Here is a 26,170-nt window from a genome sequence, read left to right on the forward strand (position 1 = left end):
TGTGGAAAAACAAGAGAAATTTCCCTGCTCGTAAGGTTTTGTGGGAACCAGAAACAGAATGAGCAACTACAAGAAAATTAGTTATTGAAGCTTTAATTCTGGCTATGGGTTTGAAGCAGTACTATCCATGTTACATACAGAGCACTCCAATTAAAGTTGCAGTTCAGACAAGGATTATTCCTTCTCTTAGGAATTCACACTGCAGAAACACTGTCTTAGTCAGCTAATCCTAACACAAAGACTTTACAAGTATGAATATCTGAAGCCTTCTGGAATACTGAAAGCCATTACACATCCTTGTACAGTTAATTTTTTTTTCATTTTTCATCTCTTCAGCTCCTCTCCTAGCACTCTTCTTCTCTAAAATTGTTTTAAAATAAGGTTCGTAAAACAAAGTACTTCTGCTCTTAGATTAAGTAACTGAGCAATCTCACTTCTGTTTCTCAAATTCACAAGACAATCTTTTGAATCCTCCTCCATTTTTTATTCTTCACTAGTAAAAAATACTTTTGTAAAAAACAGCATAAAGCATAAATCTTCTCAACTACAGCGAGTATTCAAAGAATTTTCTACTGTTCTCATAGTTAGTGATAAAATAGGCTCCAAAGAAATTTATGCTTAAAAAAATGCAAGTAACGTTTAAAACAAAGTAACTCCATAATCAAAACACTTATTTTTCCCTTCATATAAAAATAGTATGATGGGATTTGTATCCACTTATATGTGCACTTTTAGCACACGTCTCAATTATATTTTCAGCACAAAGAAATTAAATGCATTTCATGATGTATTGAGTAAAACTGTCAAGCACATATATCCATGACAAGGGTTTTCATCCAGTTTTTCCACTTGCACCCAGAAGTGATTTCAAAGGAGTTCACAAAAGACAAGGACATGGAAGTCCACAATCACTAAGGTTAAGTTTGCTATATAAGGTCCAAATTCTTACATTTTAAAGGAGTGAAAACCACTCATCTAAAAAAAATTCTAAGGAATTGAAGAAAATTCACCATTCTACTTCATATATTTAGTTTTCAGAATTGAACAACTAGAGTTGCACCAGGAAACATTCCTGAGAGAAAAACAAAGCACTTGCTAAATCACACAGGGTCTATTCATGTAAGGACTAAAATGAAACTTCTAAGTCTCAGAATATTCCTATTGCCAAAAACACGCTTCTTTCAGAACCTCAAGCAGCTTTATTAAATTGGTATCTTGGCTTTCTTAGAACACTTAGATCAGCTGAATTTTAACTTTTCTCTCAGGACCTATTAACCTAAGCTGTCTGACGTCAATACTTCATGGATAACTTCGTTTGAGTACAAATGGAAGGGTATAAATTACTTACTGGAACAATAAAAGCCAAGGTTTTGCCTGATCCAGTCTTTGCAGCTCCAAGTACATCTTTACCTTGTAAAGCCAAACCTATGGTTTGTCTCTGTATCTCCGTTACCACACGATACTGAGCTTCCTGCAGTCCTAGTATGCACAGTGTGGGAAGAGAAGAGAGAGTGTGGGAGGGGAAGAGGAATAAAAAAGAAAAGAAAGAAAAAAACTTCATTTAGTTTTGTATGGCCCAAGACTCTATTCCTCTGTTTAGAAAATGCTGTACATAGCAACACTTATCTAAAACTTAATTTAAAGCAAAAAAAACCCATTCAGATGCAGATAGATAATAATTTCTTTTTTACTTACATTATTTTCTAAAGAAAACTTCCATACTCACCTTTTAGGGTTTTTTTTGACAGTGGAAAATCTGAAAATCTTTGGATTTCACTCGCATTTATCTGAAAAAAAATAATTTTGATCACTGCTTACAATCTAACCATAACAGAGAAATTAAATAGCATTCTTTAATTTGGTGTTTACATAAATACGTAGTAGTTCAGTATGACCTGATCCAAGTCAGGCAATCTATACTAGTTTGACCTAAGCCAAACCACCGTTCTTCCAAAAGCTGTTCAGCAAGTAATAAGATATACTTGAATAACACAGGTTAATAGCACAATTTAAAGCTCAGATCATCATGAAATCACAGAACAATTTAGAGTGAAGAGAACCTCAGGAGGTCTCTCATCTCCACCTTATTAGAGCTTAGCTGTCCTTTTCACATCTATATTTTCAGATCTCTAGAAGCAATGAGGATGAAGTGTATTCCAGTTGCTGTACGAGACTGGACATCACTAAAGCAGGTAAGTGTCCTGCAGAATAAAGGTCTGGTAAACAAACACTTCAGGAAATAGCTTCAGATAAGAAAGATACCTCTACCACTCCAGTTCTCCATTTTGACTCTACGGTGCTAGCGTCTTTTGGATATGTTTAGTATTAGGTTATGTGATTAAAGATTAACAGCTGTGAACTCAAAGACTTTGTAAGAACCAGTGTAACATTGATGGGAAGGTGCCTCACTGACATTATCACTGCATAGAGTTACAGCACCTTGACTCAGGTGTTCCCCGGGACCACTGAAGTCAGCTCAGGGTTCCTCGGTGAACTCCACCAAGGCACTAGTGGGGCTGCCCCCTCGCCAGAAGGCCCTGCAGAATGGCAGGGATCAGTGCCTGCAGGTGCACAAGGCTCAGAGGGAGCAGGGTGGGGGGGAAGCATTTGAGGACACTGGACAACCTCGTAGGGGGTGTTTTAAGGGGGCTGTAGGAATGTGTAAGACTTGTTATGGGATGTGTAGGGTAAGGGTCAAAGACAGGGAAAAGAAAGGATCGAGGTGGACCGAGGAGGAACCCATATGAGAAAACAGAGGCAAAAGGGGATAAAAAGGGGCTGGTCTGGGTGACAGCTAGCTGGTCAGTACACACTTCCCTGTACCTCATCACTACAGCCTGCCCTACAGTCTTACTAAATATTTTTACATAATATCATTTATTTTATTAACTGTAATAACAATAAAAATAATTACTCTTACATTCTTTCCATTGACTTTCTTTGTGGGCACACTGTCTGTTCTAAGCCTGCGTGAGAGACCACCAGCAACCTTCAAGTGGGATGAGTGGACAGCAGTACTTGAGCCCAGTGCCGGTAACCAGAATGGGACCACAAACCTCAGAGGCTGGAGGGTGCCAGTGCCAGCACCTGGGAAAACTGGGGCCTGAGGCCAGCTCTGGGGCTGAGTAGCTAATGCCAGTTGTGAGTACATATTTCACTAGTGGATGTTAATCCTCATCAGACAGAGAGGAACAGCACCTGCCGCCCATATTTATTGTGTGCAAGCACTCTGTGTGTGTGCCAATAAAGGCACTGCTCTGTCTGTGTTCAGCTGTGGCTGGACATGTGTGTACCCAGGCACATCTACTGGGAAGATACACTCACCCTCGTTGCAGGGCAGATATGGACACCCAGAACTGCAGCAATATTGCATCAACCTGATTGAGACAGGAGAGGCACAAGCTTCAGTGTCCTGAAGCTCACCAGATTCACCAATCTCTAGCACTTGGTGTACTTACTTTTTAGAGCTGTCCCACAAGGTAAAAAGAACCCCAGACACTAAAAAAGTAGTTCACTGTGCTAATTTACTTCTCTGTATCCATCCATACTTGACAGCTGTTAATTACACACACATGTGTAATTAATTACACAGCATGTGTTTCAGTCCATGAGTTGGCTCAACGATTTAAAAAGATGTTGAGATGTCAAGTAGAGATTTTGAGAAAAACATAATATTTGCAACTGTTCTAGCAGTTAGGTGGTAATTAAAAAATGTGAACAGCTTTGACTGGTAAAGTTCACAACTAATAGTAGCACGGCTGAACAAAAACACAGAACTCAAGGAAAAAAAAAAATAGTCTATAAAGCCTGAGCTGAAAAAGAGGAAGGTAGACTACACAGCTTTGAATGCATATTGACTAGAATCCATAAACTGAGATTTCCAAATGTCAAACTCAAAGCTTACACACTTCCTGCTTTTCTAACTAGTATCATTTCATTCTAACAGACTGCTGAACAGAAATCTCCCAACACAGGAACCAAGCAAAATGGTCCTCAGATCTTCTTGACATCTTGTGATAACAATTTCAAAGAAGGCCTCAGATGAAGGGTTACCAAGCTGTCAAATGAGCTTTATATCTACTTGAAGTACCAAGCCTTCTACAGGCTCTGCCTGTTATAGAAAACTGAGGGGTTATAGATGTTTAAAGCATCTAAATCATGACACCACTCTTTTCAGGCTAGTTCTCTCTAATAAAATCAAGATAAGTAATTTAATATGTTAATTTAATCCCTATAATAAAAGATAAAAATAGATAAAAGGTAATAACACCCTTACTAAAACCTAGTTTCAACATATTTCAAGACATAGTTATTGCAAGACAAATTTCAAGCTTTCACTGTACCCTAGCAGAACAATTAAACTTTCGGAAATGTTATTTGGGAGGAGGGAAAACTATTCTCAGAAATCACCATTTTAAAAGTCTTTTTTTGACTTGCACAAATTGGAAATTTTGAAAAGTATTTCCAAATTCAATTGATAATTTTGAAGACACTATATATCACATGAAATATTTGGCTAATTCCCAGTCTCACATGCTAAACAATCACAACTGAGTTATGTATACAGCTTTGGTTTAATTTCAACCAAGAAACTGTAACTAGGAAAACAGTATGCCTACAGAAGGGAAAAGTATCTTACCAACATCAAAAAAGAATTCACACAATTGATTATGTGCAACTGAAGCGATAGATTTTAGAAGGTTTGTAAAATATTAAACAGGCTATTACACCAATGTGAAATTGTTCTAAATAATTAAGGACACAAAGTATTTCAGTACTCAACTTCTTTTTAACTCTAGACGACTCAGTAAGAACAGAAATATTAATCAAAAAAAACCAAACATTGTTCTGCTCCTCCACCTTAAACTTTTCTAAATCAATTTAAAAATCATTGCATGCAAAAGCCTAGCTCTTTTAAAGATGTCCAAGGAAAAGAAGTGAGAACACTATTAAAAGAGCGAGGAATGTTAGGAGAGGCCGTGTCACAAAGCTTCCTCTATTATTTCTCTGCCCTACAGACTCCTAGAAGCAGAAGAAGGATATGCAGTAGTACCCTTAAACTCAAAAAATACTGGCTTATTTTTAAGTCAAGTCCAAATGGCAGGCATAAGAAGACCCGGTGTTAGAGGTAGATTTTCTGACAGCTCTATTTTATATCTACATGCACCAGTGGAAAACACCACCAACTTCTACTTAGCTTGTTTCCCTGCTAGAAGTTACTACTTCTGCTAATCTGCTGGGAATCTATACTTGTAAGAGGAGCCAGCTCATTTCAAATATTTCAAATGCCATTCTGACCTAACTCAACTAATTTGATATAAAGCACACTAAAAGAATTTTTCATAAACAGCTCACCAGCACATCAGTTAGGTGCTCAATACTTTCCATGACCACAACTGGATGCAAAGGACCATGTCCATCAATGGCCTGACAATTAGGCAATGAAGTCACTGGATCAACAGACAACAGACCACCTATGAACACATAACACAGAAAATGGTCCCATGATTTGGACCCATTGAAACTAAATTTCACATTTTGCATCTATGCTGCCACGCATTTGCCATCACATCAACAAATTAAAAAAAAACCAGTAACAAAGTATATTGGTTACCTCTTCATTATTAATTTTGTCTTATTTACCCACTGCAGACATTCTCACACAGGAAATTATAGACAGGAGGGCAAGGTGGATCTTCGTGCATCCATCAGCCATGCTACCCCAATTCCATGCCACATTCATGAGAAAAGCACAGAGCCTGCATGACAGGGACCCCAGCCAGTGCACTTCACAGAGAGGAGCTTACCAAAGAGCTTTCTAGCTCTCTTGTCCCTAAGAAGAGATCTACCTTACGCAGAACTCACTGGAGACCCCTTTAGATCCAAGCACATGGTGCTTCCTCACAATCCCCACTCCCACTTTAACCAAATCCAGGGTAATATAGAAGAAACACTGGAGACGAAGTGGAAAACCATGCTAGGGACCAGAAAAGAAGATCTGAAGGACAGAAGATAAAAAGCTTGGCAGTCTCCTGCCTGAATGTTCACAGGCAGGAGACTCCTGGAGCTAGAGGACAGCAGAACCCCAGAAGCGTTGACACCAGGAGCCCCCAGCACCATCCTAACACTAACATATGTTTACCTTGCCTTAATTCTGGCGGACATATACCTGACCACTACCAGCCTCTTTTCTTCAACCTCTAAAAATACACACAAACACAACCTCCCACTACCCAATTCTTACCTATTCCACTCCAAGGTCCATAGAGACACAGAATTATTACCCATGCCCAGAAACAGGCACATGTGCAGTCACATTAGTGACACAGAAGCATCTCTACACATTCACATAGCCATATATATAGCAAATAAATGCAGGTATTCAGGGAAGCAACTGACAGAGGTGACCATAAAGCCAGTATAAAGACAAATCTATGTAGAATGAGTGGAAATTGAATGCAAGTGTCAAAGGTATAGGGTGTGCTTCAGGGAAAAGTGACTGCACTTAAGTATTACACAAAATAGTTAATGCTAAGAGTACAGGAACAGACTACTGCAGAAAATCTCAATGGGGTGATGCCTTAAGCCCCTAATGGTTTTTTATTCTTCTAATATTGGTAAAACTTGTAAGTTTTAAAAGCAGCAACCTCCCTCCTTTGTCCCTTGTCCCTTATCCTTTTCCCTGTAGCACCCTTGTTTATACATTCCTTAACCCTCTTACCCCATTCTATCCTCCCTATATCACTTATAGCCCCAAATCTAATAGAAATGTTTAGTCTTCTGTCAAGGCAAGGCCTAGACAGTTGACAGAACAGCATATCTGGGCCTAAACCACAGAATGAAGTCAAGAATCAGGTAACTATGTACCCTTTGTGCTCTGATGATGGTGAAGGTGATGAAGTAGGTGGTCTCGAAATGCACCCCAGACCCATTTCAGGGGGTGGACCCCGGGGTGGACCAGAGTAAAGGCCACAGGGTGGACACATCTGGGATTGGATGGATGGTATTATAAAATGTAACCTCTCGGGCACGGGGGCTGGTGTCTTGTAACATCTTCTGCCTTGGCAAATAAACCCTTTCTTATCTCACCCCTAATTAATTGCTCCGGGAGATTTTTTCAGCACCTAAATCCCACGGCAACAGGGGACTAACCAAATTAAAAAGTCTGAGAATTGCACACCTACCCACCATAGTCCAGATGTACCACCCCAAAATTATTGAGGATAAGAAAGGAATATTGACCTCATTATGGAAAAAAGAGGCTCTATCATCTCCTTATCATCCCCTCATTGCTTGTGTGTTTCTTCTGAACTCCTCTGCTGCTAATATACATCTGTGAGCAACACAGTCATTCTCCACTATCAGCCAGGGACACTTTCCTGCAAAGCAGAGTGGTACAACAGATAGCAAAGCAATTTTTCCCCATAAGAACTACGATAATAGATAGGGATGCGTGTAGGGATTTAATACACACACAGCATAAATATGGCAAAACTGTATATGGAGAACAAATAAGCTGGGTATAGGGACAACAAAGTGGCAGAGGCAGCACTGAGTGGAGGAGCTTCCCAGCCAGCTTCTGGGAGCCAGTTTCCCAGAGATATTTTTTAAAATATTTCTGTCACTTCATCTCTGAGATTGAATGCCCAAAATAAATCTTCTACTTCATGCATTCTTGCTGTGTCCTTCTAAGCAATCAGGATTTTTCATTGTCATCACTGTCATTAGGACACATGACAGGGTCAGGCATTGGAATAGACCTCCTGGGGAAGAAATGGAATTGTCAACCCTGGAAGTGTTCAAAAAACATGTGAATGTGGTACTTGGGGACATAACAGTTGGACTTGACCTTAGAGGTCTTTTCCAACCTAAACAATTCTATGATTCTATTAATAGGTGTCACGTTTAGCCATTCGGTCTCATAGGAAAAAAAATAAAAGCTAAATAGCCAGCAGTTCCTGCAGTTGATGATTGTGTTGATCCTCCTCCTACCTCTCAATATGTCCATACCATACACATGTAATTTCAGTGCACAGGAGTAACATACCGCTTAAACTTCGGATCACATGTATCTACTACATTAGAGGAAAAGCCAACCCCTAAATTCAATCACTTTATCTACTGCTCAGAGTATTAAGTCTAGTGATGGGACTCCAAAACAAGAGATAGAGAAGAAAGAATAGCTAGATATTGCCATAGTACCCTAACAGAACACAGTAGCCTACTTTGCATATGGCATTATCTAGTAAATCATCATCATGGCTGGGCTTCGCGAACGAAGATTTGGGAAGGCACTATCCACATTTGCTGCAGGCACGCTGGTGGCTTATGAGGCCAATACGTGACAGACATATCCGATTGCAAAAGGCACAGCAGAAAGACTCCTTAGATGGTGTGATCTGCAAGACACGGTTCTTTCTGCGTTGCCTTTTTTCCTCGAGAGTGATCCTGCGTGAGTTCTCAAAGGAGACAGCTGCGTTATAGATGGTGTGTCTCCAGGCCTCCCGATTGGAGGCCAGAGTAGACCAGTTATGGTGATCAATATGGCCAAGGCTGAGATGTTGTTTCAGGGAGTCCTTGTATCTTTTCTTCGGGGCTCCTCTCATGCGGCAGCCAGTGGCAAGTTCACCATAGAGCAGGATCTTAGGGAGGCGGTGGTCCTTCATCCTTGAGACGTGCCCTGCCCATCGCAGCTGCGTTCTCAGTAACATGGCCTCAATACTAGTGACAGCTGCTTGCTCTAGTACAGATGTATTGGTCACATAATCAGACCAGTGGATGTTAAGGATTGTACGGAGGCAGCGCTGATGGAAGCGTTCTAGGAGACGCAGGTGGTGGCGGTAGATGAATGCACACTATTATTAAATGGAGAAACTATCAGGGCCTGACAACATGCAAAATTAATTTCATTACACAACTCCCCGTCTGCATTCAAATACACAGAAATACAAAGCAATCTATTGTATATATACTGCAATTTGGTATATAAACAATAGGTCCGCCTATAGGTGTCTACACAGGGAGCTGTGTAGAGAGTTTACAAACTCTATAAACAGCCTTTGCCAAGTTGCTATAACTCAGTTTCTCCCTCTTGCTCAGACATGGACCCTCCAGAGACCATGCAGAGGCAACCATCTCAAGTCTAGGTTATAGAAACAGTCCAACAGTATTGTAGTAATGTAGGATGTTTTTCATTCCATAAAGACACACACCTATCAGTGGTCATCCCACTCGGAAAAATACAAGCTTCTAACAATTCCAGCTGTAACTGTGAAAGCTGACTATTTCTACAGTGAATAGAAAGATATTGCCAAAACAAGTTAACTCAAAATTTATGCACAACAGAATGTACTAATCATTTACATAGTTACAATCTTTAATTTTTATCAAAAAATGAAAAGCCAATGAATTAGAAGACCTTTTTTTTCCCTTGAGAAATAATCTGTAATTCAAAACAGTAATATGACCATCATTGGAAGCATACCATTTGCTTTCAAACAGTAAAGCAAGTTAAGCTTAAGAATACCAACTTGCTGAATCTTAACCAAAGGAGCTAACGTGACCTCTTCACAGTAACACATGCGTTTCTTCTATGCCTCTCATCATTACTTTCTGCTCGATCAAATTACAACCACCAAAAAGTGATTACCACCAGCTATGCCGAGCACTGTGTAACCAAGCAGAACTGCCCTGTTCCTCCCAAGCAGCAGCTACAAAGTCAGCAAAAGTTTGGCAGGAGGTAGAGCAGCATCACAGGCAGAGCACATCTAACCCGTTATCCACAATTACAGTACTTTCCACATATCGGTAGCATTCAAAAGCCGACTATCTCCTACAGGAATTCAAGGAAATCTGGGCAACAAAACCAACAGCACTGACTTCAGCTCTGGTATTCAAAAACCTATTTCCTGACTTGAGGTTAAACAACACACTCCTCTAGTGTGATGTTTGTTTGTCGGGCATCTTCTTTGGAGACAAACGTGTCCCACCTCCAACACGGAAACAGGCATGCTGCCTGGTCAGAAGGGTCAAATGCCACTGCATGCAAACCGTTTCCACCACCTGCTTCAGCCTCCTCGTCCTCCTCGCTGCACTCTCCACCACCCACTCTCCCATGAGGGTCCCACTGCCAGGCTCCACAGCCAGTCACCTCCACCAGAACCACTCCCCCCTCCTCCTCTGCCTGGGGAAAAAAAGGAAAACAATCATCCATGCATCATCCCTGCCTCGTGGAGGTAAAAAGCCATCCTGCCTGCCATACAGCAGTATCACCCGACACGCCTGTGACCTACAGGCCCCACCGACAACCAGAGGACCAGCCTGCCAACCACTGGGGCTTCCCCACGCCTGCCCAGGACTCGCACACAGATACCCTCCCTCCTCCTCCCAGCCCTACCCCGAGACGCGCCACACGAGGAGGGGAGCCGCTTTTCCGCAGGACCGTCGTGCCTGCCCGCACGCCCGCCCCCGCCCCGCACACAGAGCCCCTCGCTCCCCGGACCGGCCCGGCCGTACCTCGGGGTAGCGCTGCACCAGGCGGGCGATGTTCTCCCGTTCTACTTGCCACTCGGGTCGCTTCCTCTCCTTGCGCTGCAGCCGCAGCCTCTTCGTCCGCCGGGTGTATTTCTTCTTCCAGCGCTCGAAGCTGCGCACCGCGTCCATCGCCGCCGCCCCGCCGCTCCCGCCGGCCCGGCCCATGCTGCCGCCACGCGCAGCACCCGCGCGGCCGCGGGGCGGGGCTGGCGCAGACACAGCGCGTCACCCGCGCGGCGCCGCCGGGGGCGGGGCCAAAAGGTCCCCGGCGGTGGGGGGGGGGGGGGGGGGCGGAAGAGGGGCGCGCGAGGGTGGAAGAAAAATTACTGTTCGTGTAATACGACCCCAGAAATGAGATGTTGGTTGCTCTCGCTCTTTTTTATAAGACGTCATGGAATCATAGAATGGTTTGGCTTGGAAGGGACCTTAAAGATCAGAGTGGTTTGGCTTGGAAGGGACCTTAAAGATCGCCTAGTCCAACCTCCCTGGCAGGGTCAGGGGCACCTTCCACTAGCTCAAATTGCTCCAAGCACCATCCAGCCTGGCCTTGAACACTTCCAGGGATGGGACATCCACAGCTTCTTTGGGCAACCTGTTCCGGTGCCTCACCATCCTCACAGTGAAGGTTCTTCCTAATACCTAATCTGCACCTCCTCTCTTCCAGTTTAAAACCATTCCCCTTTGTCCTGGAACTACATGGCCTTGTAAATAGTCTCTCTCCGTCTTTCTCGTAGGTTCCCTTCGGGTACTGGAAGGCTGCAGTTAGGTCACCCCACAGCCTTCTCTTTTCCAGGCTGAACAATCCCAATTGTCTCAGCCTTTCCTCATAGAAGAGGTGCTCCATCCCTCTAATCACATCTTGATGGCTCTCCTGTAGAGTCGCTCCACCAGGTTGATGTCCTTTCTGTGCTGAGGACCTCAGAGCTGTATGCAGCACTGCAGGTGGGATTTCACTAGAGTGGAGTAGAGGATCAGAATCCCCTCCCTTGACCTGCTGGTTACGCTGCTTCTGATGCAGCCCAGGATACAATTGGCTTTCTGGGTTGCAAGGCCACATTTTTGGCTCATGTCCAGTCTGATCCATCAGCAACTGCAAGTCCTTCTCAGCAGGGCTGCTCTGCATCTGTTCATCCTCCAGCCTGTAGTGATGCTGTGGGTTGTCCTGACCCAGGTGCAGCACCTTGTACTTGGTCTCATTGAACCTTATGAGATTCCCATGGACCCATTTCTCAAGCTTGTCCAGGTCCCACTGAATGGCATCCCAGAGTGTCAACCACGCCACTCAACTTGGTGTCATAAGCCCCCTTTAAGGTACAGGAAGGCTGTTAAAAGGTCTCCCTGGAGCCTTCTCCATGCCAAAAAACCCAGCCCTCAGCCTGTCTTCGTAGGAGAGGTGCTCTATCTGATCATCTTCATGGCCTGCTCTGAATTCATTGCAACAGGTCCATGTCTTTCACGTACTGAGGAACTCAGAGCTGGATGGAGTACTCTGGAGCTGGAACTGGGAGGAAGGGTTCTGTGGCAAGTCTGTTTATGCATTATTTTCTAATTCATTACAGGGAAAAACTGACAAATTTCAAAAATCAAAACACAATTGGAAGACATACAGTGAACCTTGTGTTTAAGATGCTGGATTCAAGCTCTGATGTGTGCCTTGACCCTTCACAATACAGCTGTAATCAAGTTTAATGGCCTTGGCTCAGAGCCTTGAACTATGAAAAGGGCTGGCAAAGTATTGCAGGGAAAACTGCAATTGGGCAGAGTTGTTTTATGCTGTGTGATGTAAGGCTGGACTTTATAAGGGCCACATATCTCTCAAAGGAACTAGACTTAATCAACCTGCAAATTTATATTACGTTTCTTTATGTGCACCAATTCTTATCCCCTCCCTACAGTAAGGTCTGCATCGCTCTGCAGTTCGCTGAGTCAGTTTTAACACCTCATCATCACACAGAATTAAAAACAAAAACAGGCTGCGGAATTATTGTGCCACATCAGGAAGAGAAAATTACAAACATATTTATGCAATGGTATGAGAAGGAAGTAAACATGTTAATGAGGGGAAGAGTGAAAGACTCCCAAAATAATTACGGTCTCTGATGAGGGTTTGGAATTCCAGAAAGCCGAGGGAAAAGGGAGTGTCTCTTAATTTGCTCTACTTTTGCTATACGTATGTTGAGTGTATCACTGAAAGATGTTTTCCCTCCTCCCTGAGATTAGGGAAACCTATGATTATAGAAATGGTTGTTTTCCCTTTAAAATACATTAAGTTTCTAATTTCAAGAAGAGCTGGAAAAATCTCCCTTAAACATGCTCCAGTGAGATCTCTCCTCCAAGGTACAGCTTTGAATGCAATGGTTTTCTCTAAGGGTTTATTGCTATTCAGATGATTAAGGAAAGATACTGATGGTTTTTTTCTTGCAATAAAAATGGTTTTGTCCAGGACTACCTGATAAAGAGCTGTTTGCAGGAGATGCTGTTCCACCCCAAAGGACGTGCTTCAGGGAGGTGGCACATCTTTCCCACAGTTACAGCACATTAACTTGACATACAGAACAAAGTCAGACTGTCACAGGGCTCAGTTGCCACTTTAAGCATGTTGTCTGTCTGCCTGTAATAGAAAAACAAACAAGCAAAAACCCTCCTGTGTAGAATTCCTGCTTTTGCAGCGCTGGGATGTTTAATCTTTTTGTAAGCAAATGTACAGGTAAAAGTGTTCTGTTTGAACATGCTGTCTTTCTTTGCCTGTTCTATGTTTTACCTACAGGGCTCACCTCTCTCATAGCAGAACAGCAGCAGTGGTCTGTGAGTCACTACAGACATAAATCCTCAATGAAAAAAAATTATATGGAAAATAATATCTTGCTACCCAGTTTCTAAAAAACTTTTAATGCTGCTGTCATAAAAACCACTGTTAGTTATGCTTATATGTTTCTGATGCTTTTTAATAATTAGTTTGCCCTGTCCTGTGTCCCACGGTAGAAGGTAAAATGCTGGAGGGAGAGCCTCTTGGCCCCATGCTGGAGGTCTGGGAGCCTGCAAGGGCCCAGGAACCGCCTTCCTATTTTCTCTGATGTCCTCTCACCCTGAGTGGCTTGCCTGAGAAAAAAACAGGGATTTATAAAAGTTTACCTCTTATACAGGAACAAATTCTTCCATTTGACATTAGATTTATTTATAATGTGCAAGTATATTTCAGTTGTTTTGTAATAGTACTATCCCTAATACTCTGGAAAAATTAGAGATCCTTCTGAGAAAAAAAAAGAGAGAGAGAGAAAGAAAGAGAGAGATGACAAAAAAATCATTCAAGCACAGTTGTTTTCTTGATGTTTGGAGAAATAAAGGGAATATGGCTATAAGAACAAAAGTAACAAGGCTACCTAAGACCATAGAGAAGAAGGCAACAAATTTTTACTTTAAAATAAAGACCTGTTTTAGTAGCAGTCGTTCTCCATAGATTTCACTCTCATGCATACTCAGTCTTTCCTACTCTTAAGCACAAACATCTATGTGTCTGGGAAGGGTTATTTATGGTGAGGAGGACAAGGGGCACCAACTATTAAGGTCAGGGCCCTGAGGGCACTCATAGACCTTAATGTCCCTGACCAGCCTCACCTTAGACATCCTTCTACACCCTGGCATAGCTCCACTCTGCATCCTTCAGGCCATGCCTGAGTTATGTCATATGTCATGTTGGTCCCCAGCTCAGCCACAGCCATGCCTGTCCTTAGACCCCACTGGCAGGGACTCTGAGCTGCAAACTGACTTCCTGGCTCGACCTTAGACCTGCTTTGTCACGGAGGACATGCCCAGTCATCAGCAACTGTGTCTGCCCCTGATTATAGCCACCAGACCTCATCCTGACCAGGGAATTGATTTTTCCAGCTTGACCTTCAACCTGCCTCATCGCCACAGATGTTGTCCGATGAACTGGACTCTTGGTTGACCATAGCTGCCACCCATGAGCACACCCTGCTCCCTCACTCAGGGGCCGTGTTACCAGGCTTGACTCCCGACTCTCACGGAGTAATCAGCCCTTGCTCTGCCCTCGTCAAGCCCTCAGCACTTTTTCTGTCTTCATCCTGAATGTTGACAATGGCGAACAATCTTTGGTATCCTTCATATTCTCTCTTGAGAAAACCTCAGGGCCAAGTTGAGTTGTATCACACTGCTATTGTTCTGTATTTACGTTGTGGAGCTTTCCTCATGCCAAGGATTTTAGTACAGTTGGCCCTACACCCAAATCTTGCCAATTTCCCATTCTTACCTATATTCTTTCTTGTATTTTGTGGTTGGTTGTAATCTCTTGACTTGCTGCAAATGCATCACTCCCTGCACTCCTGCTGTGCCATTTCTTCTGGTGCCTCATGCAGGTGCATAGTCTCATTCACATACCATGTACCCCAGTTAAACATTTCCACTGCAAATCTCTTCAGGAATTTAAGATAACTAAGGGTTGATTTTATTTGATAATAATATTTTTTTAAAAATCACTGTGTGTGTTCAAGTTAAATTTTGACATTCCTATTAAATCCTTGATTGTTTTGTACTAACCTGTTATCTTTCAATTTTTCCACAGAATCTTGATCACCTACCTAAAAAAGTAATCAGCAAACCAAAAGAAGTGACCCCACAAGTACCAGTTGTCAATGAAACACCACTAAATCCTTTCTCAGTGAAACAACCCTGTACTAGGAGAATTTCCTCAACCAAGAGGCTCTTGACACCCTTCTCCTTATTTTCCAAGGCTAACTTGCTATGCCTCAGAAGATTTGAGAGAAAGCATGTGAGAATTTGCATTTCAATATTGTGCTTGAGTGTCTCTGAATGACATACCCACAATGAAAGGATGGATCTTCAATGTAATATTTACAGTACTACAATGGAACTTCAGAATATTTTGAAAAAAATATGAAAATGACAGTCAGCTTTGTGAGTCATTTTTAATAGAAGTAATGTTCCTATGAAAATTTTATGTGTCTAAAGGATGTACAGTACGACATAGAAAAATGGTAATCCTACTTGGAAAAAGAAAAATCACTTTAAATTAGCATAATTAGGCAGGATGACCAGAATTGTTCAGAGAAGAGATGAGTCTTAGGGCAGATGTCAGGCCAACTTCTGGACCTTACTGTCGCTGCCAAGCCTCCCCGAGGTTCTCTCCCAGCCCCTGCCTATGGGCTCAGGACTGCATTTCAGTTCATCCTAGAAGTATTAGTCTGAACACTGCAGGCTGAAAAAAATCAGTGCTCTCAGTGTAAAAGAGAAATTTCAGCACTCCTATGCAGACCCAGGGTAAGCAACTCTAAAAAGGAGGCACAGTAGGTGTTTGCAATGGAGAAAAATAATTAAAAAAAAAAAAAAAAAAAAAGAAATGGTTTGGGAAAAAAATTAAGAAACCAATAGAATTTGGTTTTCCTATATTGAGTAGCCCTACAATAAAAGGGCTACCACCCAAGAAATTATATTTTAAAAGCTGAAAGTTAAACTGGATTTTTAAAAACACAGTAGAAACACTCTGTTTCGGTAATTCCTGCTCTGAGCAAATGGGTAAGTTATGTCCAAGAATATTTTGTGGTGTAATTGAGAGCTTGTACTTTCTTCTTAGCAATGAAGTGCTGTTTCCCAACAATGAAAAAGAAACAAATTTGCAAATTACATTATGGGCTCTTCATGGGGAGCTTATAAAAAGAAAATGCTTCTACCAAGTATATAAATTACAGGAATTTGGTTTTAGGTAGGCACTCCAAAATGTATTCTGCTCTGGAGAAAAAGTATTCACACTATTACTCTAAACATGAATGTATGGTCCAGCTTAAAAATTCTTGGAACAAACTACTGGTTGCAACTTCAGCAATACAGACATACTTAATCAACATAGAGTTAATTCTGAAAGTTTTACCTGCCAGTGTCTAGATTTAAATGTTCCTACCACAGAAAATATTGGAATTAAATATTTTCCTTTCACATTGGTAAATTGTTTTATATTTTGAAAAATCCTACTATTACATATAAATAATATTAGAAAGCCTCTGCTTCTTTTTCCAGCCTGAGCCTACTAGAGGTCAAATGATGTCTTCATGGAGAGACATACAGCCCTCTTCAATCAAGTCCTTCATTCATTCTCTCTGACCATGGATAATTTAGTAGCCACCACTCTGGAAACAGCTTTCACATTGCTGTGAAAGAAATTTTAAATCTTTAAATTTTAAATTCTTAAATTTTAAATTCTTAAATTTTAAATTCTTAAAATTACCCTTCAAAAATTTCCAGATTGGGATTCTCTTAGGAGATGCAGGTTGTAAGCCTGTTATCCTCTTAAAACCTGGGGTGAAACCTGGGAATAGTGGGATAGTAGAGTAGGAGTAGGGAGTAGGAATTTGACCAAATGCCAGTTATTGATCAGAATGACAGCAAACAACTCATTAAATGTTTAAATGAAAACTACCCTCCAAAGGACAGGTTTAAGTTTGCACAGTAAAATTAAACTTTGTGCCATGATATTTCAAAACCACTCAATGTATGTGAAAAACAACAACAGGGAAAAATTAACCAAGTTTCTTCAAAATCAGAAGCAAAACCAACTTGTCAAATCTCTCGAAACACCAAAGATTATTAATGCTGTTGGTCAGGAAGCACTGGATGGTCCTGTACAATATATCAGAACGCTTTAGGAACAACGTTAAAGACGGCATAACTAAGATCACATAAACACATTTCTTCTGGAATGCCAGAGGACTTCTTGTGTTCTAGAAGACTGCTGGTGGTGATTCTTATATTCATGACTTAGTCTGCAGGGCTCTTAGAATGAACCTTTGGCCAGTGAAAGCCCACCTGAACATTGGGAAACTTGTGATGTAAGCTCTGGCCAACAAGAACAATTCCGTAGACATGAAAAAAAGCTTTCACTCAGATTGTCAGGCAAGATAACAATCTATAAAGCAGAAAGTAATTTTAAAAATTAATTACTTTTGTGTCATACTTTCAGTCTTTAAATCATCTGCCTCTTCAAAATGTAGATTTCTTTTAATAAAGACATGAGATGGAGGTTAATTAACAAATACAAAATCAAAGCATTTTTCCTCCAAGTCAACAAAAATGTTTTTATTGAAAGTTATAAACATGACCAATCTTGCAAGAAATATATGATGGGATTTGCTAGAACTTGTTTTTCCTCACAGAGCTGTCAAACACACCCAGGTTTTGCAGGTCCCATCACTTCACCCCTTCCCACAGTTTGCCCTGCAGCACTTCACCCTTTTAAGGGCTGTTGGTGCCAGAGCTATGGTGCTCTCTGGGTCTATCTGAGCCACTAGGGGCCGTGACAGACCTGGAGAAATAAAAATGAGTAATAAACTGTGATCATAACACGTACACCCTAAAAAGAACCTTTAAATAATCAAGACTACTTTTTGGTGATGGATGGGATCTGTGTACAGTCCCAGAGCACAGGCTGTTATTCCAGTTCAGGGAACTCCATAAATATGCACTTAATTTTGAACATGCTTGACAGTTCTTTCACAACTGAGCTGATTTCCTGACTCAGAGACCGAGCTGACAAATCAAATTACAAAAGATGAGCTAACCTTTCAGGTGATCACACATTTTGGAAGAACGCCATTTCCCAAACAGAATGGTTTACACCATGGTGCTACCGAAGCTTAATATAAGAATGACACACTTAAATGCTGTCCTTTAATTATAAAAGGACTTTGTAGAAAAAAAGCATTTTCATTTAGCACAGTTCTTGGACTTTCTGTATTTCAGAGTAATTTTAGGAGACAGTTAATGTATTGTTTTTCCCAGCCCATTGGCACAGTAAAATATATTTGGGTTTTCAGATATGTAAAACACGGAATGGCACCTTTATGCAGCAGGCATTTACGCCTTATTATCCTTGGGTTTATATGCTTGATTAATCTTGCATTTGGAGAAAGAGTCATAGTTTATTATTTTGATTCTCTAGTTTATTCACTGGGTGTATTGCTCAACTCTGAAGTGTACATTTCTGTCCTAGTTCTAATGATTTAATAACACCATTTTTATGGCTGGGAGCACTCAGCCTGCCCTATCTATGTGCATGTTTCTGGCTGTAGAAATTAAATTTGCTTCAAATGTTTAGACTTGTTAGACTTATATTTCATAGTAATGGGTCATGAGACCAATTTAAGAGAAGAGATGTGGGCTCACTAATGCAAGGAAAGAGTAGAAGAGTTTCTTTCTGGGAAACTATGGTGGTGAAACTGTGCAGATTTGTCTACAGTTCCCTCCCAAAGGTCAGTTCATGATGGATGAAGTACAGCCAAGTACCTGAATAGCTGGATTTCTAAATCTAACAATAGCATTTCAGTACTGCTGCCGGTTGTAAGAACATGGGGAAAAGCAACACTGGAAACATTGTAAAGAAAAATAACATTTTTCATGGGAAATTCTGGCTGCTTTTGTTTGGCAAAACAACACAGTGATTTAAAATCTTTTAGCAATCAAATCACAGGTGCAGGACTCAGCTCCAGACAATAGGATACAAGCATAGAGGCATCCAAATGGAGGGGCTTGGTTCAGCTGCATTCTTGCCATGTGAGATGGTGTAAGGCATCCTGCCTGACTTCAGCTGCTTCTCCTGAAGGGCACAGATCTCCCATATGCCCCACCTTATATCTGCCAGTCTTGTGCAGATGCTGCTATACCCTAGAGCACTGAATGCTTATGTTTAATCCCACTGTAAACTGTAGAGCTATTAGGCTCATTTTGAAAGAGACATTTCGTTTCATCATCTCAATCCCCGTCTAGAGTCCATTAGCTGTATTGACTAGATTTCCACTCCCTATAATGGGAGCATGACATGTTGACAGGACATTTAAGAGCCTACAAGCTGGAACTGACTGTCCCCTATCCCTCCCCAAAGAGTTTAATGTCCAGCAGTGTAAAGACTCGATAAGAGGCATGTGAAGACATGGACCTAAAAAGCTTCACTGAACCTCTCAGCAGATTAGTGTTCCCATTTCACTTCATTTAGCAATCCTTTAAATCATTTTACCATCAATAATAACACTCAGAAAATAGGTTGTTTCAGCAAATGTAGTTGATTCACAGGTAAAGTTAAACCCTAAACAAACCTAACAAATTTTCCAGTGGCTACTTTTTGAATCCAGTTCACTAAACGTTCAGTATTGTGTAATGAAATTAGCATCTCTGTTTTAGATTTAAATTAGACAGGTTTAACAACTCATACAAACAAACAAACAAAAAAACCATAAAAGCTTTACACAGCTCTACAGAAGATTGGTTCCTGTCAAATTCAAGACCTTGACAGCCACAGCTACTCAGTTTAAGCTAACAGGCTCTACCACTCAGCAGAGCTTGGCAGCATAGATTTCCTACTGCAGAGATCAGGTTCATGGCTTCCAGGGGGCACATGGATAACCATGCAACTGTCAGCACTCATCTATGCAGATGTTACTTGGCAGTCTTCTATTTTATTCACAAAGGAACAAATCAAATATACCTCAGCAATATTTAAACTATATTTATAAGTCTCTTGCATAAATAAATATTTTGAAGAGTAAAGGGAAAGCACCACTGGCAATTTGTAGGGTCTTTTCTGGCCCGTGATTGTCAGCATATTCGGAAGTGATCTGAAAATGAAGTTGGGAGGGAGGAGGCAGAGTCTTTGTCTGAGCTACACTGCGAGTATGCCTGTGCCTGGCCATGCACCTCGCTTATCTGGACACAAACTCTGATGCACTGAGTTGACTCCCTGGCTTGGCCTTGGACCTTAGATCATCAGAGACTTGTGTGTCTGGCAGTCACTGGCATGTGGCTGTGCTAGGTAACCACCACAAGACCTGCTCTGCTTGCCCTGTTTGGGCACTGTGCGATCATGCCTTGTCAGTGAGGAGGACACTGTCCTTGCCTGCCTCACTGTCTCTCTGCACTTCCACCTCACCATTCCACAGTATATCTATTGTGTCAAAGGATTTCCCGTGAAGACTGTAGAATAACTATGTAATAAATAACTAGGTAATAAAACAGCAATTAAAATGCAATGTAAATAAAGGTGAAATTATACTTGAGGGAAGCTGTTTCAACTTTATACGTACCAATGATGGGCACTGAGTTGATTTTTTACTACCCATAAAGTTTGGGGGTTATGAAGAAACTATTTCTGTCATAAGATTCTTATTTAGGCATTCGCTGTCTGTCTAGCTAGAAATTATCCCATGAGGCACAAAGAGAAGCAACTGAAAGTAAAAGCCCCAGTGCTATTGCTGTATACCCTTCTGTTGTATGTGTGCATGTTGTCCAGCTGGATGACTACATGCAGAGCTTAATGGTAACAGTACTCAGCTTTCTACCCTAGACCGTAAACAGTCTGTGAAGAATTTATATTGCTGTGTCATTCAGTAAAGTTCAAAGGAAACATGCTGTCCTCTGCCTTTCCTCACCTGGCGCGGAAGCAAACCGCATGCATTCATTCACATCAATCTGTATCAGTTAGTTTGGGGTTTCCAAAGCATCCAGTCCCTCAACAGCCTTGTGACGTCAGGAAAACAGTAGCACTTTGAGTGCACAGAAAGGGTAAATAAAGAGAACATCTGAGTAGCTTAGCCTTTCTGAGAAGAAGCCCCAGAACACTTGCTTCCTTTTAAACACAGCAACTCAAGTACTGCTAAAACTCGAAATACAGTCCTCATTGGAGACTTGCTGTAGGTGTCCATGAGGCTTAGGTTTTGCTCTGGTTGCAGTACTCCAGACATGGGAAGAAGGTAGCTCCTTTTAGGAATGAATAAAACTGTAAGAAGAACATCTAATCACATTGAGTATTCACAGAAGCACATCATGGCAAAAACATCTCCTTTCATCTGGCATGACCTCAGTGCTTGGGATAGTATTGACAGGTTAAGAGAAAAACAATACAGATCCAAATCTCGATTGACAAAAAGCTTCTGTTTTTCTTACCATTTATTATCATTATTCTGTTTAATTGTAAATCTGTGCTTATTTTTTGTTGTGCCACAAAAAATGGCACAATATATATCAGCATAATATGGCATACTACGCTGCTGAATGAGATACAAAGATAAGAAGAGACAAGTCTTGCTCAAAAAAGACATGCTTGAAAAGAAACCAAAGAACAGAGGAAAAAACCCAGGATACACAATGAGAGATTTCAGTTTAAATTTATTTAAAATTAAAAAGGTATTTGAATTGTTATTACTGTTCTCACAAACAAGAATAAAAATATTTATTTTCCATAATGTAGAATTATTTTAAACAGTGCAGTGTGAGTGGACTAAGAATCCAGACCACTAGCTTTAGCTTACTAACAACAATTTTTGTGTGTGTGTCTTGCTTTGTTTTTCCTTCAGTCATCTTTCAAAAGCAATAACAACCAAAACCACTCATTCATCACCTTCTCTTTGATCCTTGCTCTTGAAAACAGCTATTTTGCATCTTCATTCGAATCACTCCACCCCATTCCTTGCAGTAATATTAAAGAGAAACTTCCTGTTCATGGATGCCTTTCTGCAATGAATCCAATTACTGCGGCTCCAGGGAGGGGTTCAATGGGCAACAAATGCAGCAGGAAAGACATATTAGTGTCACAGATAGATTTTTAAAACCTGTTCACAGTCCTCAAGATTGTGAGGCAGGCAAGGCAACTGCTACGTTTGAAATAGGTAACTGCATTTTCTTAGGCCACCAAAATCCCTGTACAGGATGAACACATTCTTGGCCAGTATGGATTGGAAAAATGTGCTTTGCAAAATAAAGACCTTGGAGATACATTGTAATTCATGAAGGCTATGAGCATCAATTAAAATTTAAAAAAAATGTAATGAAAAACAAACTGCTGAAAAACATGCTCTTTCTAGGCATGACAGAAAAGCCTCTGCAAATGCTATGATAGACATAGTAAATTGTATTTTTAAAAGGAAATCATCATGGCTGGGCTTCGCGAACGAAGATTTGGGAAGGCACTATCCACATTTGCTGCAAGCACGCTGGTGGCTTATGAGGCCAATACGTGACAGACATATCCGATTGCAAAAGGCGCAGCAGAAAGACTCCTTAGATGGTGTGATCTGCAAGACACGGTTCTTTCTGCGTTGCCTTTTTTCCTCGAGAGTGATCCTGCGTGAGTTTTCAAAGGAGACAGCTGCGTTGTAGATGATGTGTCTCCAGGCCTCCCGATTGGAGGCCAGAGTAGACCAGTTATGGTGATCAATATGGCCAAGGCTGAGATGTTGTTTCAGGGAGTCCTTGAATCTTTTCTTTGGGGCTCCTCTCATGCGGCAGCCAGTGGCAAGTTCACCATAGAGCAGGATCTTAGGGAGGTGGTGGTCCTTCATCCTTGAGACGTGCCCTGCCCATCACAGCTGCATTCTCAGTAACATGGCCTCAATACTAGTGACAGCTGCTTACTCTAGCACAGATGTATTGGTCACATAATCTGACCAGCGGATGTTAAGGATTGTACGGAGGCAGCGCTGATGGAAGCGTTCTAGGAGACGCAGGTGGTGGCGGTAGATGACCCATGATTCGGAGCCGTATAGGAGAGTAGACAACACTATGGCTTTGTAAACACTGATCTTGGTGCTTTTCTTTAAGTGTTTATTACGCCATACTCTCTTGTGGAGTTTTCCAAAAGCATTATATGCCTTAGCTAACCTGTTGTCTATCTCTCCGTCGATCTTACCATCTGAGGAGATGAGGCTACCAAGGTAGTTAAACTGTTGGACTGATTTGAGCTCTGATTGGCCAATGGTGATGTGGGGATGATGGGGGACTTCCTGAGGTGCAGGTTGATGGAGGACCTCTGTCTTCTTTAAGCTGACTTCCAGCCCAAAGAGCTCAGCAGCATCTGCAAAGCAGGATGTTAAACGCTGCAGGGCTGCTTCTGTATGGGCAACAAGAGCAGCGTCATCAGCATAAAGCAGCTCCCGGACAAGATGGTTTAAGGTCTTGGTGTGGGCCTTCAGACGCCTTAGATTGAATAGACTTCCATCAGTACAGTATCGAATGTAGATACCGTCCTGATACAAGGTTGCGTTCTCGCTCCTACCCTATTCACCGTCTTCTTTAGCATGATGCTCCAAAGGGCCACAGCAGACCTCGATTTTTAAAAGGAATTACAGGCTAACCATACTATGAACTATGAAATCACATCTCTACTGTGCAAAGCATTTATCCAAAGAGTTCAGGCAAATAGTTCCTTGCAGTAAATGGCCTCAAACCCTGCTTGCCCACACAGTGATGGGATGCTTACATTCAGTGCATTTCCCTGACTCTTCAGCAGCTGGGCACCACGTTGTATGGGAGTGTGGAGGAGCAGCGATTCAGAGACCCTTCTGCAGTTCTTAATTACCAGGAAGTGGCTGTACTCAGAGCATTAAAACTCTTGTGAACACATAAGTCTACTACGAGCTGCAGATTTTTAAGGGTCTCCACTGTAAATTTATCACCATTTCTGTTGCCTTTAGCAGTTTAAATGTGCAAGTAGCATTCACAGTGTATTGTATTTGAAGTATCTCAGTAGTGTCATTTGACATTCCTGTGTTGGGTTGAGTTTTTCCTGTAGAGGTAGCTGCCGTGGAAACCTTGAATCTTGATTTTCTTGCACATTCTGTGGTCTACGATCAACATTACCCAGGTGTTAATTTTGCTCCAATATATGTTCAGATTTCATTAAAAATAAATGTCTTGGATTTACATCAAGATTTTCTTCAGGAGACCATTATCTGAACATAAGTTCACAGTTTATTACCGTGATCATTTAGCTACATCATTTTGCCTCTGCGGCATGTAAATACAGAAATTAGGAAAAAAAAAAAAAAGAGGGAGAACATATTATGATGTTAGAGGAACAAAACCCAGAAGCATTTAACACTTTCCTTTTACTATTATAATGAGGCCTTTAAAAGTCAGTTGGGAAAGTACAGGCTGGATAGTCTCCAAAAGATGGATGGCTTCTATCAACGGTCATCAAGATATCAGTATAAAAGTAGTTTCTGATATAGAATTCAGCATTAACAGTTTTTCACTGCACAATACAGACGTAAAAGTTGTTTATGTCGCATACATCTGCACGCCTTTCAGACCTATCTTCTGACTCAAAGTCTGATTTTGGGATGTATAAGGAGATGAGAACTGGTAACATATGCAATCCCCTCTTCTCCTGAGTTTCAAAATAAACAAAATTAAATTTTGCTCTATTAGAAAATGGATCCTTCAAACCCAGCAGCATATGCTGGTTTGTTTTAGAATAGTTTTACAATTATTTATGGACTTATTTAGTAATTTCTCATTTTAGTCTTCCAAAAGCTTCCAATTAGAGCAGCTGTTGAAGTGTCATCATTCACAAATGTTTAAATGAATATCTGCATTGATATCGCATTTTTGAGATGAATTGATTTCATTAGTGTTATGCAAAGGCTTCTACATTTCTCTCTTCAGTTGTGAGAGAGAAACACACTCTTCCTACAGATACACATAAATATTATGGGAAAAAAACCTATCTGCAGTTTAACTCAAAAACACTGAATAAATAGATTCAAATCATCTAGAAATCTTGCAGTAAAATCATATGCAGTTGCACTGGAAATGCAGAGTTTATGTTTTTATCAGGAAGACAACTTAGGAGGAGTGGGTGGAAAATAACAGTAATATTCAGGGGACTGAAGAATAGACAAAAGATAAGAAAAATCCTCAATGGCTCCAAGAATAGTTTAGGTTATCACCACATGAACAAAATACACTAGTATTGTTATTAACAATGCTTCCAATTTATAGTCACTTTGCACTGCAACAAGATCTTTCATAAAGTTACTAACAAATTATTGACATTAAGTGTATGGTTAAGTGAATCTCCATTTAACAAGTTACTCAGCCAGGTTTGCAAGTACTTCCATATATATTGACTGCTTTTACCCTTAACTCAAGCAGTTAGAGAGTATTCAGGATTATTTTGTTGGATCATTTTCACAGGAAGAAAAACACCTGTTTTACCTCTGCGTATCCTGGTTGTGCAAATCATCTACCCCAAATCCTGTTTCCTAACTACAATAACAATACACAACTGCAGGGCAGTAGCTTCCCCATTCAGAAGCCTAAGCTCTTTTTCGAGCCCTTGAACCTCTGAGTTCAGAGGTTTTGATTCATATAGAATTACAAGTGTCAGATTTTACTGGTTTATTCTTATAGTGGAATACAAGCATGAAAATAATTTTGATGTATAGTATTTTTTGTTAAATGAGAAGTATATAATTCTAAGACAGCAATAATAGAGAATTATATATCATTAAGTAATGTGAATTAAAAATTATGATAGAAGATTTGAAGACAGCTGCAAACCAGTGACTAGGGTTTGCTCCTTCTTTTGGGTTCCCCATCAGAGCACAGTACTAGAGCTCTCCAGTGCTCTTTCTAGTCTCCTGGTTGCTCCCATAGTCATGCTGTCTGATTTGCATGCAACCAAATCAATTCTCCCTCCCTATTCTAAGAGTCACTCTGGTCTGATCATCCACTAGAGTGAAGCTGAAGCCTCTCACAACTAGGTCAACAACACTTTACCTTGATGACACAAATCGATGACCCCATAAAAAGTATTTTCCCAGTTCAAAGTTATTGCAAATAT

At 41.1% G+C, this 26,170-nt stretch overlaps 1 protein-coding gene across 1 annotated transcript in view; it reads right to left on the bottom strand.

Moving 5' to 3' along the window:
• The window catches only part of DDX10 (DEAD-box helicase 10), a 159,927-nt gene extending 149,207 nt beyond the window's left edge, over window positions 1-10,720 (bottom strand). Inside the window, exons 1-3 of the mRNA XM_032680229.1 lie at window positions 10,516-10,720; window positions 1,727-1,787; window positions 1,349-1,479 (exon numbers count right to left, since the gene is read on the bottom strand). Of these exons, the coding sequence (XP_032536120.1) occupies window positions 1,349-1,479; window positions 1,727-1,787; window positions 10,516-10,698 (375 nt within the window). The 5' untranslated portion in view covers window positions 10,699-10,720. The remainder of the gene's footprint in view (window positions 1-1,348; window positions 1,480-1,726; window positions 1,788-10,515) is intronic.
• Window positions 10,721-26,170: the final 15,450 nt, after the last annotated feature.

This window comes from Chiroxiphia lanceolata, chromosome 2 (genome assembly GCF_009829145.1).
Source record: "Chiroxiphia lanceolata isolate bChiLan1 chromosome 2, bChiLan1.pri, whole genome shotgun sequence".
Taxonomy (NCBI): domain Eukaryota; kingdom Metazoa; phylum Chordata; class Aves; order Passeriformes; family Pipridae; genus Chiroxiphia; species Chiroxiphia lanceolata.